Source organism: Alligator mississippiensis, chromosome 11 (genome assembly GCF_030867095.1).
Source record: "Alligator mississippiensis isolate rAllMis1 chromosome 11, rAllMis1, whole genome shotgun sequence".
Classification (NCBI taxonomy): domain Eukaryota; kingdom Metazoa; phylum Chordata; order Crocodylia; family Alligatoridae; genus Alligator; species Alligator mississippiensis.
In genome coordinates, this window is record NC_081834.1 from 45,513,370 (window position 1) to 45,532,708 (window position 19,339).

The 19,339-nt window shown below is 43.3% G+C and overlaps 1 protein-coding gene across 7 annotated transcripts in view; it reads left to right on the forward strand.

Moving 5' to 3' along the window:
• The window catches only part of MYO9A (myosin IXA), a 392,893-nt gene that overhangs the window by 215,619 nt on the left and 157,935 nt on the right, over positions 1-19,339 (forward strand). For all 7 annotated transcript variants that reach the window (XM_019499347.2, XM_059714929.1, XM_059714932.1 and 4 more), the window contains one exon: positions 3,137-3,226. In XM_019499347.2, the coding sequence (XP_019354892.1) occupies positions 3,137-3,226 (90 nt within the window). The remainder of the gene's footprint in view (positions 1-3,136; positions 3,227-19,339) is intronic.

The window sequence follows — 19,339 nt, forward strand, 5'->3', positions numbered from 1 at the left end:
TTTTTAGGCATGTGGTCCTTTCATTAGAATTTGCTTTGAGAGATTTCTGCAGAGATTTTAGTTATTCTTACAGATGCAAAGAAATGGCTCATTAACCCTCACCTGTCTCTTGTGAAGAAAATGTTACTCCTCTCTTAACCCATCAAGAAACTGAGGCTGGGAGGATAGATGCTTTGCTATGATCACACAATTTAATTACCACCTTCAGTCCATCAAAAAACCTCAATTCCAATATTACTGTACCATGCAAGACTGATGAAAGCTCTTGAGAGGCATTGCATCTGTATTCCTAACTCTGACTCATCTGTTCTGACTTCTAGGTTCCTTTTCCATTGATTCAATATGAGACTTAGGCAGGCCTCTAAAGGCATTTAATATGTGCTCCGGGAGTGGGGGCAAAGAAGAGGGGCACTTTAGAGTGGCTCTGAGAGCCGCTGTAATGAAAGCTCCTGGATCATCTTAGGTATCAGTGTCTCCCTTCTGAAAAATGGCAGTAGGGGTGCTTTAAATGCCCCTGCTGCCATTTTTCAGCACAGGGCTGCTGATATGCAAGATGCTGGAGTCTGTTGGAGTGCAGTAATTACCACGCTCCAGCAGACTCAGTTAATCGAGTCTGCTCTGATGTGCTGTAATTATAGTGCATCAGACCAGCCTCGCTGCACATGTATAGGTGCCCTAAACTTTGGTGACTCAGTTGATCCATTGTTTTAATGCATGTTGTTCTTTTGGCCCATTTATGATTTTTGATAATGTCCATCAAAAATCATAAATGGGCCAGAACTTTGGGACACTCCCAAAACATGATGTGAGGGTCACCTGAAGTTCATCCAGATTGTACTGAGAACTTCCTAGATCTGGGATTTGAGGACTTCGGTTTTCATACCACATGCTTTGCAAAGTTCCTGCATACATTGTATACCTGATTAGTTGATCAGATAGTATAACAGCGGGAGCCCTGCTGATCAGTCATTCATTTGCTCCTTTTAGTCCATATAAATATTGAGCTGTAAATATGAATCCGCGGTCAAAGCGTCTCAAGGATTAGCCCTGTTTCTAACTTGACATTGGAATATGATTATGACCAGGAAATATTACTAAATATTTTTTAGGAATATAATTAGATTTTCTTTTAATTTTACCAGAGAAAGGAATATTATGGTAATAGGGTCAGAACAATGCCACAGAAACGGAAGATGAATATTTTCTCTAACAGTTCCTATGATGCTGTAAGTACAGTGATGCCAATGTTAAACTGCTGGGGATATGGCTTCTGGCATTGTGAGGTATGTCATCCCTCCGTAGGGTGGTAGATATTCTGGCAGCATTCACCCATTTGCTGTTGTGCCCATGTATTATGCATCTTGTTTTTACTCAAACCAGCTTCTGATGATTCTGGTTAGGAAAATGATTGTCATCTGGCTAGAAATACGTTCCTTTTAAGAACAAGCACCTGGTGCCCTTTGACAATTAAAAAAGATATTTTGTTTTGTGCCTTCTTTCTTTCTGCTAAAGAAGCCTCTGTTCAGACAGGTTTCTTTTTAAAACTGTAGAATAGAAGAGAAGTCCATTTTTGTTTTCACTCTGTATTCAGCCTCCAGTATTTTCTGGAGAAGAGAAGACTGAGGGGATTTCATAGCAGCCTTCAACTACCTGAAAGGGGGTTTGAAAGAAGACGGAGCTAGACCCGTGCTTCCCAAACTTTTCCCAAACATGGCCCCTAGCTCCCAACCTGCAGCCCCCCTACCACCCAGGTGCCCCTCACTCTTTACCCACAGCCCCCTGGTCCTGCCTGCCAATGCCTGTCAATCCCAACCCGCAGCCCCCTGGCTCTGCCGGTGCCGCTCACTCCCAACCTGCAGCCTCCCACTTGCCCCAAGTGCCCCGGAGTCAGGGCCTGCAGACCCCTGCCCTTCCTCCCTCCCAGCATCACCCAAGACCTGGCTGCTGCCTGTAGGAAGTGGTAGCTGCTGCGGCCAGAGCAGAGTGTGGAGGCTGGTTCCCATATCACCCCCCATCCCCTCCCTTTTGGGCCAGAGCAGAGCCTATGGGTAGGGGGAGGATGCAGGCTGCCTGCTGCAGGCTCGGGGCTCCATGCCCTGCTGCCCTCACCCTTGGGGCTCCACGGCCCAGCAGGCAGGATCAGGTGTGGGAGGGAGCACCACACCACTTAGCTGAGGCACCCCCTGCCCACCTGGCAGCAGTGGGGGCACAACTCCATGCCACTGCCATGATGGGGCAGCACTCTCTCCTGCACTGGGTCCTGCCCACTGCACTCTGCCGGTAACTCCTGTCTGGAGCTGGTCCAGCCCCGTTGCATCTCTGTGCCCTGCAGTGGGTGTAGGAGTCTCCTGACCCCAACTGCTGATGTTGTGACCCCATTTGGGGTCATGACCCACAGTTTGGGAACCCCTGAGGTAGACTGTTCTCAATGGTGGCAGGTGACAGAACAAGGAGTGATGGTCTCAAGTTGCATCAAGGGAAGTTTAGGTTACATATTAGAAAATTTTTATCACTAGGAGGGTAGTAAACCCAGAGAAGTGGTAGATTCTCCATCCTTGGCAGTTTTAAGACCTGGCTAGACAAAGATTTGGCTGGGATGATCTAGTTGGCGCTGGTCCTGCTTTGAGCAGGGAGTTGGACTAGATGTGACCTCCTGAGGTCCCATCCAACCCTCATTTTCTCTGATTCTTTGTTGTTTCTGTGAAAGTCTTATCAAGTTGGTGTGTTTTACTTAACATGCTTCTCTCTAAAGTGATAGCATCATTTTGCCAATATGTTCAGTTGTTATTATTATGTAACCCATCCTGATCACACTAGAAAGTCACGGAGCTTTTTTTCTTTTACCGAGCAAAGCAAAAAATGAAAAACTAAAAAACCCCCCAAAACATCAAAGCTACAAATGCTAACAAAGGAGACCAGTTGCAAAACCCTGGAAATTGAATATAGAAAAATCAAGCTCTCTTAAGCATGCGGCTCTGCCTTTTTTTTCTAGTGTCAGGTTGACATGCTAATTTATATTGGCTGCCTAACATCTGGTTCATTCTTGCAGCTTTTCAATGACTGACAAATCCTTGTGGCCCTTTTTATCTGCTTTTAGCATTGTTCTGATTAACATTGCTATTTTTATTTACGTTAGGTGAAAGAAGAGATGCTGTTTGAAGCGCTGGTTACCAGAAAGACGGTGACAGTGGGAGAGAAGCTCATTTTACCATACAAACTAGCAGAGGTACGTGGTGTTTATTTTAAACTGGAGGAATGTTAATGTGGTTTTCAGTGCTCTAGTGTGAGAGCTTGAAATGTACACTCAGCTTTGGTCAGTACTGACTCTTTGAGACCTTTAAAAATAAATAAATATAGGGAAAGTTGGTAGAGGAGAATGTCTCGAGGCAATTGACTCTGCTCCTTCACCCTGTCATAGCTTTTGCAGTGTTTACATTCTTGGAAAGCAGATATTGCAAATGGTTATGTAGGGATGCATAACTGTTTTAATGGCTTCTTGGATGCATGATAAATGCTGTGTGTGTAGTAAGAGCACTTTCAGGTGGTGGTCTGTATTTGCCCCTCTTCACATTGTAGCTCTTGTTCATCTCAAAGAAGCCGTCTCCGGAGACCCAGCTGAAAAAACGTTGATATTCTTAGCAACTGCACCAGTCATTGAATGATTTGTTGTTGCGGGGGGCACTGTGCATGCTCTTGCGTAAAGGAGTCCCATTTTGTGTAAACAGTTTGCATCCTGGCTCCTTAGCACTTAGGACTAAGCATTAGTAAATGAGTCTGTTGCATCTCTTTTTGACCAAAAGGCTTTCTGCCTGGGGTGATAGGATAAATTAAGGAAAAGCGTGATGGTTGTGCACATGCACTGAAGTTAAAGGAGGATCCAAGAGAGATTAAGCGACAGTGAATTAAGACCCTTTTTTCTCAATGAGCACATCCACACAAGAGTTTAGTGTTTTTTAATTCTGTGGATAACTTCACAGCTTTAGTTAGTTTACCTTAACTACCCTCCATGTAGATAAGCCCTTAAATTTGCTCAGAAGATTACTTTGTGTGTTGTGGATGCTATCCGTTACCCACGAGGAAGGCACTGCAGCAAGTCAAACCTAGGACTTCTGCATGAAAATCTAGGCCAGGTTACTGTGTTGGCATAAATTATTCTTTTTAAACATGTGCTTTCCAGAACATGAAATAAACAATGTAGCAGAGAACAAAAATAGGTAGGCTTTTCTCATTTTCTTTTTTCTTTTTTTTAGTGAATTCTGGATTTTCTTATTCAGCAGTGTCTCTTGGGGCTCTACCTGCACTCAGTCTCCTTCTATCTTCCACCCAAAACCATAAAAAGTAGGACCAGCTAGTTGTTCCTTAGTTCCTCCTCATTGTCTGTGGCCATGAGTCAAAATTTGCAGTGTGAAATCTATCCAAAGCAGCTGATTATTCAGGTTAGCTTTAGATATTGTTCAAGTGGTTTTCTCCCTCTCTCTCCCCTGTGAAGAAGAAATCCTTTGTAACTCCTCTAGTACCAGAGCCAGTTGTTATATCTGAACATAAAATTTTGGACTTTTATTAATACTGCTCTTTGTGTAAGGTAACAACACATCTTGAGATTGTGGATACCAGATGCTAATTGTGTCTTAGTTAGGGGCATACAGCAGATATGCTCTTTGTAAATATTTCTCAAAGAGGATCCAAAGAGCTAGGGAGTCTCGTCTGAAGATGTGCCTTTTTTAGAAAATACTGGATCTCTATTTAAGCTTTGGGTGCCTGGGACTGAAGAACCCATCCTCAAAACTGGTTCCTCTGCTCACAGATTTAATGTATTCCTATCTGATAAAATATCAGGGGTAGGGAGGAAGAAGTAGCACCAAGCCTCTAAAGGGAAGAGATCTATTTCCTTTACCAGCTTTTTCCTCAAGAATCAGTGAATCCCTAGAATTGCTTCAAGAAAGGGTAATTTAAAATCCCAAAGAATCAGTCTGGCACTTATTCAGGTACTGGTCACCTCAAAACCAGCTTCCTCACTAACTCAGAAATTGTTGATATCAGTATATCCACACAAAGATTCCTGGTGCCAGTGCTGTTCAGTAACCTATCTGGGTGATTTGGTGATGAGGTAGAGGTTTTTGGTATCAGAAACATCAAAATAGTATTGCTAGTGAAAAAACTTTCTCCAACTACCCTTATTCCAACACTGAGCCACACCCATGGTACCAGTCACAGCACAGTATGAATGTGCTTCCAGCACCCCAGTTCCCAGATATTGTTTCTGAGAGTATGAATGGAGGAAGAATATGTACTTTGTTACCTTGTAGCTACTAGTAGTAAGCTTAAGTCAGGATTTCCTTGGCTGATCTCAGCATATTCAGTGCCACATTTGTGGGCATTGCTGTTCATAACTGGAATCACTTGGGGTTTAGAAGATGACCTTCCTTTACAGTTTCAGCTGCATGCGAGGGAATGCTTTACATAGAGGGTTTTGTACTAAGTGATGAACGTTATCAAGAACCAGGTACTGTTCAGTCTTTTGACAGACAAAACTATAGCCCTTCTGTGAACAGGATTTTTTTGCAAGCTTAGAGACAGAATTCTGGGAAAGTTGCAGTTCCTTTACTGAGTACCCTTTTTCATAGATTTCATAGACATTAGGGGCTGGAAGGGACCTCATGAGCTCGTCGGGTCCAGCCCCCCTGCCATACGTGGGAAGTCAGCTGGGATCAAGTGACCCCAGCAAGAAATGTATCCACCTGTTTTTTTGAAAGAGTCCAGAGTAGGTGCTTGCACCAACTCTGGGGGGGAGTTTGTTCCAGACCCTGGACACACGCACCGTAAAAAACTTTTTTCTTATGTCTAGTTTAAATCAGTCTTCCTGGAGTTTATGGCCGTTAGACCTTGTTATCCCTTGGGGAGCTCTGGTGAACAGCTGTTCTCCCAGATCCTGATGTACCTCTTTCATATAATTGTAGGCTGCCACCATAGTTTCATAACTGGTAGGGTCAGAAGGGACCTGAGCAGATCATCAAGTCCGACCCCCTGCCATGGGCAGGAAAGAATGCTGGGGTCAAACAAACCCAGCTAGGTGTCTGTCTAGCCTCTTTTTGAAGACCCCCAGGGTAGGAACGAGCACCACTTCTCTTGGAAGTTGGTTCCAGATCCTAGCTGCCGTGACTACGAAGTAGTGCCTCCTGATGTCTAGCCTGAATCTACTCTCCATCAACTTATGGCCATTATTCCTTGTTACTCCCGGTAGTGCTTGGGGGAACAGGGACTCTCCGATTGCCCGTTGGTCCCTCTTGGCCAGTTTGTAGATGGCCACCAGATCCCCTCTCAACCTTCTCTTGTGGAGGCTGAACAGGTTCAGGTCCCGTAGCCTTCCTTCGTAGAGCCTGCCCTGCTGCCCCCTGATCATGCAAGTGGCCCTCCTCTGGACCCTCTCGATGCTGGCCACATCCCTCCTGAAGTGCAGTGCCCAGAACTGGATGCAGTACTCCAACTGTGGCCTGACCAGTGTCACTTAGAGGGGGAGGATCACCTCCTTGGACCTGCTCATGACGCATCTGTGGATGTATGACAAGGTGCGGTTAGCCTTCCTGACTGCGGCCCCACATCGGTGGCCCATGTTCATCTTGGAATCAGTAATGACCAAGATCTTTTTCTGCCTCTGTGCTGATGAGAAGGGAGTTCCCCAGCCTGTAGGTATGCTGCTGGTTCTTCCTCCCCAGGTGCAATACCTTGCACTGTCTGTATTGAAACCCATCCTGTTCTCATCCGCCCACCCCTGTAACCTGTCCAGATCTAGTTGTAGCCTGTCCCTCTCCTCCAGCATGCCCACTTCTCCCCACATCTTAGTGTCACCTGCAAATTGGAGCAAGGTGCTTTTCACCCCCTCGTCCAAGTTGCTGATGAAGATGTTGAACAGTGCAGGCCTCAGCATTGAGCCCTGGGGAACCCCACTGCCCACATCTCTCCAGGTCAAAAAAGATGCATCCATTACCACTCTGGGTGCAGCCCTCCAGCCAATTTGCAACCCACCTGACTGTATAGGCATTGACGCCACAGTCGCCTAATTTTTTTATGAGAATGGGGTAAGAGACAGTGTTGAAGGCCTTCCTGAAGTCCAGAAAGACTATGTCCACTGTGACACCTGTGTCCAAGGATTTTGTGACCTGGTCGTAGAAGGTGACCAGGTTGGTCTGACAGGACCTGCCTCTAACGACCCCATGTTGATTGCCCCCTAAGCATAATCTCCCCTGTTGGTCCCTCGCAGATTCATAGATGCTAGGGTCGGAAGGGATCTCAATAGATCATCGAATCCGACCCCCTGCATAGGCAGGAAAGAGTGCTGGGTCTAGATGACCCCAGCTAGATGCCTATCTAACCTCCTCTTGAAGACCCCCAGGGTAGGGGAGAGATGTGCTCCTAGATAATTTTCTCAAAGAGCTTTCCCAGGATCGAGGTAAAACTAATGGGCCTATAGTTTCCTGGGTCCTCCTTCTTCCCTTTTTTGAAAATGGGGACCACATTGGCCCTTTTTCAGTCCTCTGGCACCAAGTTCCCCCTGAGCCTTCTCTTCTCCAGACTGAATAGTCCCAAGTCCCTTAGCCTCTCCTCATATGGCCTGCCCTCCAAGCCTTGGATCATATGAGTGGCTCTCCTCTGGACTCTCTCAAGCTTCTCCACATCCTTCCTGAAGTGGGGTGCCCAATACTGGATGCAGTACTCTAGCCTCACCAGGGCCAAGTAAAGTGGGAGAATGACTTACCTGGTTTTGCTTGAGATGCATTGGTGGATGCATGCCAGAGTTTGGTTAGCTTTGCCAGCCAGAGCATCACATTAGTAGCTCATATTAATTTTGTGGTCAATCAAGACCCCCCAAGTCCCTTTTGGTCGTGGTGCTAGCAAGTGTAGCATTGCCAAGCTTGTAGGTATGCTGGGGGTTCTTCCTACCAAGGTGCAGCACCATACACTTCTCAGCATTGAAGGCCATCAGGTTTTGGTCGGCCCACCTTGAGAGCATGTCCAAGTTGGCCTGTATCCCTAACCTGTTCTGCTGTGTGACCACCCTCACCCATAATTTGGTATCATCCTCGAACTTGGCCAGTTCACATCTGACTCCCAAATCCAGATCACTGATGAAGATGTTAAAGAGTACCAGCCAAAGAACCGAGCCCCGAGGGACTCCACTGGTCACCCTGCACCAGGTTGATTTGCTCCTGTCAACTAGTACTCTTTGGGTTCAATCCCATAGCCAGTTGCCTAGCTATCGGACTGTATGATGATCAAGGCCACAGTTCCCCAACTTAACCGTGAGGACATCATGGAGAACTAGGTCAAAGGCCTGTTTGCAATCTGGGTATATGATGTCCATATGATGTCCCCCTTGTCCAGGGCACGTGTTACCTGGTCATAGAGGGAGATGAAGTTGGTGAGGCAAGACTTGCCAGTCACAAAGTCATGTTGGCCGGCATGCAGGAGCTTGCCTTCCATTTTTATACATGAAATGAAGACACAATGATGTTTCCTAGTAGTGCTCCAGTCCCTCTTAGCAGGTAAAGGATTACTACCCGCCATATCAAATAAAGAGGCAAGACACTAGGCTATAACCTGCCTTTTTATTGATTATACCTCAGAGCATAAGATTAAACCCTCCACTCTATGCCTGCCTAGCGACCTGACACAGCAGGATACAGATCCTCAGCTCTACCAGCTGGGGGAGATGCAGGAGGGAGGAAGAGGCTAGAAGTCCATTGGTTCCACCTATGTCTGCATAACACCTACCAGAATATTGATTTAAAAACACCTGTGTCATTGAAATTTTGGGAATGGGACTGAACCCGTTTTACTGTGCACTTGGAAGATGCTAATTAGTGTCCCTGGGAAAATACAATTCTGTAAGCGAAGAGTGCTTTTCATCTCTTTTCCTATGAATCTATGAACTGGAGCTGCTACACTTTAATTTTAAAAGTAACTCCTTTTCTTCCTCTGGCTTAAGGAGGTGACCCCAGTTCATTCCTTAGGGTCCAGATATTCAGACCTCTCCTTGATGTGTGTGGGTCCAGGACTAATTACTTTTTACCCCGGGTTTTAGAGCTCCAACAATATTCCCCTTTATGGCTTTCTAGACCATATGCCTGTTGTCTGCCTCGAACTTATTTGGGCTTTGTGAGCTTTCATTAAGTTAGAAGACCAATTTCTGCATCCCAGTATTCCTGTTCTACTACGTAAGGAAGGGCACCATTAGCTCAGACTGCAGTGTAGCTATCTAAACATGATCAAGTTACTGTTGAGGAGTATTTGATGGAGGACTGCCCCATTCCAGGACCCATCTTTTCATCTCCTGATGAGTCTATGCTAACTGCAACATCACCTATTTCCAGAACGGGCTTTGTGCAGCATGACTGACAGAATGGAGATTTCAATGGACATAGTTCAGAAGTAGCTACTGGACTTCCTCCATCCTGTGTACATGGACATCTTGCATCGCAAGGCCCATCAAGAGATGGTGTTAGTCTGCTAAGTTACTCTGGCAAATGCTTGCCTTCTTTTTTGTTATCGAAAGGGAGCATAGCACAGCTGCAAATACCTTTCCATGTCCTTAGGTAGTTGCACATACACTGTATGCGTGGATTGTTGGTTGTCACAGCGGCTAATGAAATGCACACATAAAGCAAGCAAAAAACTACATATCAAGATGAGGATTCCAAGAAACTAGATTTTGATACAAAATTTGTCATCAATCTATAATTAAGAATTACTGATGACCAGATGTTGGCAAGGTATGACAACTTGAATTGGGATCGTGTTTCCAAATTCTGATGAAATCCCTGAAGAAAGCACAGAGGAGAGAGAGAACTTGTAGCGCATACATCTTTAAGTGTGTGTTGACACTGCATCCTGTGGATGAATGAGTGCCTTGATTATCTGAGCTTAAAGTATTTCAGTTTTTAATGTAAAGATTAATGAGACTTTAGGTTTCAAAGGATGCTTGAGCTTTGCTGATATCCCTATGAGCATGTGCTCATGCACCGCATAGAAATGAGATAGCCATGTTGCACTTGGTGTAGATAGCTTGAACCATCTAGGAGCTGCCAGAAATTTCAGAGCAGGAAATTATCACATCTACAGTCGCATCCTCTGAGCAGCTCTCGTTGTCATGACAACAGGTTTAACTCCTCAGCTGGGATCAGCATATTGTTTATTAGATCTCCCTCTTGTCTCCCCTGTTTCAGGAACATTTTAATTTATTTTCTTAAGTCTGGAACAACATCATTCTGGAGTAGTGGGTCCTGAAATCATGCCTGTGAGCTATTTGATCCAGTTTGAAATCCTCCCTAACTTCCATCCAACCTCCATGTTCCCTTGCAGGGTGCTTTCTCTCAAAAATATGCTTCGCTAGGAGCTGCAGTCTTAGAGCAGTGCAGGAAATGCATCAAGAATCTTTGGTTAGCAGGTTTTATTCCTATTTTTTCTAACTTCCAAGAAGGGCAGGCTGCTCTTCTTTAAGCAGCTGAACTCCTTTCACAAGTTCAATCTTGGGATGGTATTTGTAGTTTCAGTAATTCCAATGCTAAATCCATATGACAGGTACTTTCAACCTCCAGGCTGCTTATTTTCATATAGCAAGCAATCCATTTTACATTAAAAAAACAAAATAAAACAAAGGGTGGGGGTATATTCTCACTTAGCACTACAATTTGCTAGCATTTGGCTTGTTGTCATTTTCAGCTAGTCATTTTCAAGGTTTGGTGCCAAAGACGGCTTACTTCAAGAGACACGTGAAGTCCAGGTATATAGACAGCTAGCTTTTTCTTGGGAAGTCTCTACAACTGGTAACTGACCTTGCCCTTTTTGCCCTTTCTAGAATTCAAAGTATCCTTTCCTACTCAAAAGTTAACTTTATGGGTGCCTATACACATGTATTGAGGTTGCTCCCATGCACTGTAATTATGGTACGTTGGAGCAGACTTGATTGAGTTTGCTGGAGAATAGTAATTACCGTACTCCAGCATCACGTGCATCAGCATCCTTGCATTGAAAAATGGCAGCGGGGCCACTTTTAACTAAAGCGTGTTTGATGAGCTTTAGTTAGTGTCCCCACCACCATTTTTCAGTGAGGGGACACTGATACATGTGACACTCCAGGCACTTTAATTAGAGTGGCTCTCAGAGCTGCTCTAATTAATGCAACCCTTCCTCCCCCACCGGACCATGTGTATAAACACCCTATAAGAGTAGTTTCAGAGTCCATGTTAGCAGTGGCCTTATCAGTGGCAAGAAAGTTATAGCAGATAGAACCAGCCACCTACAAGTCCATCCCAAGTTTTCTCATAATGTGTCCCTGAGTGCTAAGGTACATAGTCTTCTGAACACACACACTGCAATGTCCCTACATACAGGAGGAAAAAACCTCTTAAAACTGGGGTTCTTTGTAAATGGGGTCCCACGGCATTGGTAATGAGAGCGGCTTGCAATGTGCAGTGATTTGTGATGGTAAGCACACTACTGCTTATGCACACTGGGCTTAATCTCCACTCTTCCTTTTTAGCTTTGTTCTTATGAGTCCATGAAAATGGCAAGGCTACTGCACTTCAGCATGTTTTAAAACTTGCCACTTGTAACCCCCTACCTGCTCATAAAAAGTAAGAGTTTGTGCAGTAAAATGCAAGGTTGTTGGGATGTCTCTGACCCAACCATCAATATAGTTTTACTGAAGAAGGTTAAACTTGGCTGATTTGCTGTCTCTAGAATTCTTTAGGCCTCTTTGTGACTTGACTACTGTAGTTTCTGGAGAGGGCTTTTAAATTATTTCCATCCCAACTGAGAAAGTACTTCCAGTTCCTGCTGTCTCAGAAAATGAGAATTGAAGCTATAATTCCAATTTCTTTCTGCTAGAGGGTAACATTTTATGTTGTGAGTGTATATATACAGGATTGTGATCTTAAAATGTCTGAAAAGGAAGATCTGAGATTCCTTTCAAAGGGCCAGGTAGATAACTATACAAGCCCCTTCCCAAAAGTGGGGAAAAGAGTCCAGAACAGTAACTCTTTACAAGAAGTAGTTTTGGAGCATTTTGTTTTGTTTTGTTTTTTCTGCGTGAGGGAGAGCAGCTGGACAGCCTGCCTGGTTCTGGGATACTGCCAGATCCCCACTGACACCCCACTGCAGCCAGTTGGGCTTACACCCTGCCAGAAGTGTGCTGCCTTCTGGGATTCCTGCTGCTTCTATGCAGTCCAGCCCCAGTTCCCTCTACCCCTCTATTCCACTGCAAATGTTTCAGTTGTTACATTTGTCCACACCCTGTGTGCACTGGGTTTTGCACATCAGCAGTTCTTGTCCCTGTGTGTCTCAGTGAACTGTGATATCTGCAGAGCATGTAATTTTCCTTAGATTGTATTTGGTCCTATGCAGAAATGGTATAAGAAATAAGTGGGCTGATTTCAAGTGAAGCTAATAGCACAAGATAATAGGCTGCTTGCAGACCAAGCTCTAGTTTAGAGTCTGAGTTGTTCTTTCTTATGCTGTGCCCATCTCCTTGCTATTGTAAGAATTACTGGATGTGTCAGAACTAGAATTGTTGAGGAAAATTCTTTTGAAACAATTGTCCTACAGCTCCTTTGGCTCCTCTGTTAGCAAGGCTTGCTGTATATGGGGGCCTGCATCTTACTTTCTCACATTAACATTCAGAGGATGGCATTTTGCCTATGGAGCTATAGGTGCAGCCCTAAAGAGATGCTAGGGGAAGGGGGAGCTCTCTTTACAGGTGGTAATTGATACTTTTGTGCAAATATTTTGCACACCTGATCTTGGAGGCCCTTTGAAAAGAAAATCTGTCTATGAAAAATGGAGGGAGCCAAATTCTAACTAGGCATTACACTGTGTGCAGCTGCTGTCTTTCAGTGAAAGAGGATTGTTTTTGGTCCACATATTTAACAGTTATTGACATTTAAATGAACAAGAATGCTCTGCCCACAAATAATTCTTGTATTTACCTCTGAAAGCTTCCTCTTATCTTCAGACGCACAGAGGGTTGTCTGCTGTAGAGCTGTCTCCAGAAACTATTCCTTTTTTCCTTTTCATTGTAGCTGGCTGGTGTTTCAATTGTGTTTAGGATGGCGGCATAATTTAGTCTAGAGCTAAGGTTTAGAAACTTTGTTGTAGATAACTTCATTAAAAGGGCTGCACACACATGAAAGATTGGGTTGCTTTTCAGGATGCTACACTGATTGTCTGACAGCAACTACAGTCTTTTGTCTAGAGTGAATTTCTGAGTTGACATAGCTGATAACAAAGGTAACAGACTTCCAGAAAAATCACTGTGTGATTATTTGGAGGTACAAGGGGAAGAATTGTATAAGGATGAGCTGTCTGATCGTTGTCATTGTGGGCAGTTCCTTGATATAATGTTGACAGTCTTCCAGTAGGTAGGGAGATCACCAGTGAGTCTGTAAAGACTGAAGAGGTCAATCTGCAATCGACATGTTTGACTGCAGACATGAGAAATAGTTAGGTGAAAAAGAGGTAGATCTTGGTGATGTTGGGGGTCACAGCTCTTTCCTTTTGTCTCTCTCATCTGCCCACCTCCAGAGTGAAGCGAACTTGCTTGAAATAATCAATGCTTTGTCATACACCACAGCACCATTAGGGGCAATTCAGTGCTTGGGTCTCCCCGGTATTGATGTTACTGTCTCATTTCATCAGATTGGCCTTCAAGGTGTTCTTGAATAGCTTTTGTCCACCTCTAGAGTGGTGATCATTGTTGTGTTCGGAGTACAGGACCTGTTTTGGGAGCTGGTTGAATTTATCCTCGCTAACCCTCCTGTGAAGTGTTATTTCCCTCCATTTTACAGAGGAAAAGCTAAGAGTAAGTAACTAATTGACATGTCCAAGATCAAAGTGTGACAAGACAATAGTCCCTGTTTAGAATCCAGATGTCTTCCAAGTCATTCCCTTTTCTCATCTCTGCAATGTGGGCATCATCTTTAATTTGTCCCTCTCCCTAGAACTGTGCTTCTAGAACAATGAGGGGGCAACCATTTTGGAAGATATGCCATACTTTAGCCTCATACCCTCCTGGAGTGCCACTCCAATCTTCTTGTCACGCCTGATCTCCTGCTCTGTTTTCTGCTCCCTGCACTGTTCTCTGCTTTTTGCTTTCTGCTTTGTGCTCCTTGCCTGATGTGATGCTCTTACTTTCAGCTTCCTGCCCTATCTCCCACTGTGCTGCCTGTCCTCTTTTTGATCCATCATGTGCCATACATACAGGCTGGCACTCCTGCTACAGGTTGGCTATCCCTATTCTAGGCCACATCCAACTCCTGATGCTGCTATCTGAACTGGAAATTCTTAACACTTGTCAATGCAAGGCACTCACTAGACTCCAGGCACCCCTTAGGAAGTGGGAGCCCTTAGCTTACACTTGTTTCTTAACTGTGGAAAAGCAATAGAGCAGTTCTTTTGCAAATAACTCAGAAGGACAAGTCAATGTAATTGATCTTATGGATTCCAAATTGAAATGTCTGGGTTTATCTTGTGAATCACATGAGGTGTTTGCACAATTAGCAGTGCTGATATTGCATGGCACTCATAAAAGGATCTTGCAGCAGTCTGGGGTGCCATGGTGTCCTGGTTGAGAATCACTGATCTAAACATTTGGATTTCTCTCTGTCCTGACTGCCAAAGCTCTGGTGCAGGCCTTTATCTCGTATCTTGACTAATGAGATCTATCTTGCGTTGACACCAACCATGCTTCCCCCTGCAAATCGATTCATGTTTGTGGCTTACAGTTCTGACCTACATCAACCTTTTCCTTGTATCCCTCCTTTGGCTTTTCCTTCTCTACCACATCAAAACAACCCCCTTGTCTTCACGTGTAAAACATTTTACCATCTAAACCTTGAACTGTGCATATTTGATTGCACTCCTGGCTCTAGCTTTGTTCTGACAATGCCAGCCTTGGTCACTGGCTGCTTAATTTTTTTTTACTTGCATTTTCCTTGGTGCCTACCATATGTAGGAAAAACTCCCTTCATCTGCTTTTAAATAATTTCTTAAAACTTAACTTTACCTTGATGCCTATAGTTCACTTGATTCATAGCCTTGTGGCACTGGTCAAGTAAGTGGCAAACTGCAACTTTTGCTTTTCTGCTTTACTTTATCCTTTTAATTGTTACTCCCAATCTAAACCATATTTCATCCCTAAAGTTTAGATCATGAATGAATTCACATTTTTATAGCCAAACTTGAAAACGTACTGTCAAAGGAATATGAAAGCTATAAAAGTTTTTTCCTGGAGCAGCAAATATTATTGCTTAAGCCTTTAGATAAGAAAACTTGTAGTGGCTTGTTTTTAATATTTTACGTATTCTTATTCAGATATCTCTTGCATGCAATTTTGTGTGCATGGTCTTGATTTAAAATAAAAGGTAGAAAAGCAGCTGTTGTAAGTCAATCTCCCATTAACTGAGGCAGTTAAAACTAAACCTGCTAGATATTCTCTGACTTTGTAGGGATGAGAAGCTATTTGTTGCATTGCTCACCTTAACTACTTCCTCTAACTGACCAAGAAGCAATGTTGATGATGAGTTACGGGGAATGCCCCATTCAGGGCAAGAGTGATTGCAGTACTTGCAGAAACAAACTTCTTGGGGAACTTGCTTCAGTTTTTACTTCTACAGTGTGAGCCAACCTTTTTGGCTGGTGTGCCACAAATTAGCCCAGAACTCATGGCAGAAGTATATCTTTTATTAGACCAACTAGATATATACAAAAAAAAAAAATCTTTATTTGCAAGCTTTTGAACACACTTGCCCTTCTTCAGGCACAGAAGTTGAGTGTAACAATGGCTAAACAATGTTACAATTCAGTGTAAATGGCTAAATCCCCAAAACATGGAAGACATTGAATTTAGCCATTTTTAAAATGAAAACTTCTTAATTTTATAAGAAAGAAGCAAAATCTGCCACCTGGAAACCTGAACGCTGACACCTTGCTGCTTCCTTTTGTTCAAGCTAAGTTTGCATTTTCACAGAGCTCAGAGGCACCTCAACACACAAGCAATTCCTTACCCAGAAGAGCATTCCATATCTTCCCACTCTCCTGAGAAATATGAGTCATCATAACCAGAAGGAAACATAATTCTACATCCTGCTTCTCACCAGGCAACTTTGACTTGTATCTAAGCCTAATTTGCACAAAATAAACTATTCCAACAGGAGATCTTCTAACACCTTCAGCTCTCTTGTGAAATGATTTTTCATTTCCACCTAGGAGAAATTTTATAATCTTTTGCATTCTCCTATGCCTGAAGATGGGTGAGCGTGCCCAAAAGCTTGCAAATAAAGAATTTTTTTTTTTGCAAATATTTAGTTGGTCTAATAAAAGATATCACCTCTGCCATGAGTTCTGATTCCTTTTGCCTGTAGACTAATACAGCTACAACCTACATCCCTGGAACAAACTAGCCCTACATACTCCCTGAGTGTCACTTGCATCCCTTTCTCCTGCCCGATTTGCTGCTCTGCTTTCTGCTTCTTGCCACTGTGCTGCCTGTGCCCTCCCTAATCTGCGGTGCCACACATGGAGACTGTGTCACTTGTAGTACTTAATGCTGTAGGTTGGGCACCGCATATTAAAACATGCCCCATCCTTATGATAGCTGGAAAAGGAGTTGTGAAGAGTAGGAATAGTTTTTGGTGATCCCCGTGTTTTGTTTTTGTCATTGAAACAAAAGAGCCTGCTTTTAATACAGTGGTCAGATTTATTCTCAAAAAAGTATTAGTCCCCAGAGAGATACTGTAGCATGTGGCTGGGAGCAGGTTTGGTTTGACCTAATGGTCTTCTCTCTCTCTCTCTTTTTTTGTTGTTTTTTTTTTGTCCTGTGACTATTACTGAGCTGTCCTGTGCTGTGTGTGTTCCCAGCTGTTGGATTCATGCCCAGGAATGGCAGAGCAGCTGTTAGTGAAACAAAGTGGTATGCCATGGCTGGTCTCTGCAACCTGAAACTACATGGAGCAAGAGGAGGAAAAGAATTAGCTTTATGTGTCATCCCTATCTAGTTCTCTTTGTGAAGCACTTGCACTGTGCATTGCATCCAAACATTTTTAAGAGCTAGGTGATGGAGGCAGTGGCATAATCTGGGATGCAAAACATTTTGCCATGTCTAGCATTTCACGTCTCCTTGCCCGGTGATATAAATGTCCTTGTTTTAGGGTATCTACTAAAATTATATAAATGTATCAAATTCCTTATTTTGAACCCTTTGCTTCAGTTTAATGAGTCCTTTGCAAATTTTGCTTGAGAATAGAAAGTGGGTCATAGCTTTCATGTATGTTAACAGATGCTTGACAACAATAACTTTAGTCTATGAAGCAAAAGAACAAAACCTGTACCACCACTGCATGGTGTTATGGGACCATATTTCACTGTAGCAACCCCTACATTTTGTGCCAAAAGCCTACATTCTTTTTACTATTACTTAATTGTGGTTCTATGAAGTGTCCTTTCTTCTTGTTGTGTACACTTGTGGGGAACTACACAGCAGAACTGAAAGTATGCAATGTACAATTCTTTACTAATTATATACAGGAGTGATTAGCCTAGGTCAGGTGATTATTCCTCTAGATTAATCTGTTAACCTGGCCCAGATAGTCTACACTAAAGATTTCTGAGAGAACATAAGGAAGGGGTGAGACTGCTGGCAAAATATTCAGTCTCATTAAAAGGAGCTTTTACGTTAGAAAAATGAAAGATAATAAAAATGTTGTACCAATATTTGAAGAAGTGCTAGGAGTGATCCAGAAGATAACAGAACGTTACTTCTATACTAGGCTTCTTTGTGTTGACCTAATTGATATCTGTTGGCATAGCTGCATCCATACCAGGGGTTTTACTTGGTTCAACTTTTGTGTTGGCTACTTCTAGTTAATATACCTATGCAAGCAAAATTTTGTTGGGCAGATGTGCGCACAATCTGTAGTAAAGAACAACTTTTCAGCGGTGTCCACACTAAATATTACAAAGCATGAAATAATTTAATGCAGTCAGTTGACTCCAAGGTAAAAGTTTAGTCTAAGCAAGACCTAACAAGAGTAGGACCGAGTGGTCAATTTTCATTGTGTCAGAAGCTTATATGTGGTGTTCCACAAGGTTTTATACTGTGACCAGCATTGTTACGTGATCTAGAAAGGACCTGAGCGCTGAAGTGACCAAATTTGTTAACGACACAACATTTTTTAAGATAAACAAGTGCAGGAGGGAGAATAGTACTTGCCAGTCTACTGTGTCTCTACCACTTGTCTTAGATTGTTAGAGTGGGAAGTAGTGGTAGACTGGGGACTTCTGCTTATCTTGTCTCACTACGAAAGCAAAGGGGCAAATTTCATTTGGTAAGAGGAAATTATTTTTCACACTGAATACAACCATCTTATGGAACTTGCTGTCACTATATCGTTAGAGCCAAGAACATGGCAGAATTCAGTCACAGAGTTGACGTTTATATTGATAAAAAATATCAATGTCACGGTAAATATTACGTGACATTAAGAGGATATACACAACTGGTTTTTGTGGGAGGGTGTATTTTACCACTTCAGGACATTAGCTCATCTTTATGTTGAGGTTGAGAAGAGATTTTTCACTGGGAACATGTTGTTTGTAACTATCTACTGTAGGCCTTCATGCATTTTCTTTGCAGCTGCTAGTACTGGCTATTGTTGGTTACAGAACATGGATAAACTGGATCACTTACCTAAACGAGGATGCCAGTTTCTGTACCTACATGTTCTGTTTTGGGAGGCAATATACTGCCTTGGCTGGGGAATAGACTGAGCGATTAAGTCTTTTCTATCTCCAGTTTTTATGATCCTCTGTATAATAATGGGACCATAAACAGAAATATCTGTTTACATTAAGCTATACGTAGGGAATAGTACTGAGGTTCTGCTGAAAAAGTGTCCATGCTTATTGTCATGGACTGCCTTAAAGTCTCTAGGGTTTTATGCTGCTGATCTCTATATCAGGGGTTCCTGATGCTAGATGTGTGTGTACGTGGTATATCCCTTTTGTAAACTATCTTTTCAGCAAGTGTGGGTGTCAGGTGTATGTGGTGTGATTGATTTGGAAAGAAAGAGAGCTCTGGTGGGATATAAGAATATCCAGTAAATACACAGAATAAGCAGTTTACAGATGGAAACGTATTGCTCCATCAAGTTTAACTGCTCAATGACGTGCCTCCCCGTTCCACATATTGTGGAGCAGAGGTGGGCAACCTACAGCACATGTGCTCTGTAGGTGGCATGTGATAGACTGGGAAAGGAACAAGCAGCACAGGGCAGATAGGGCAGGTAATAGG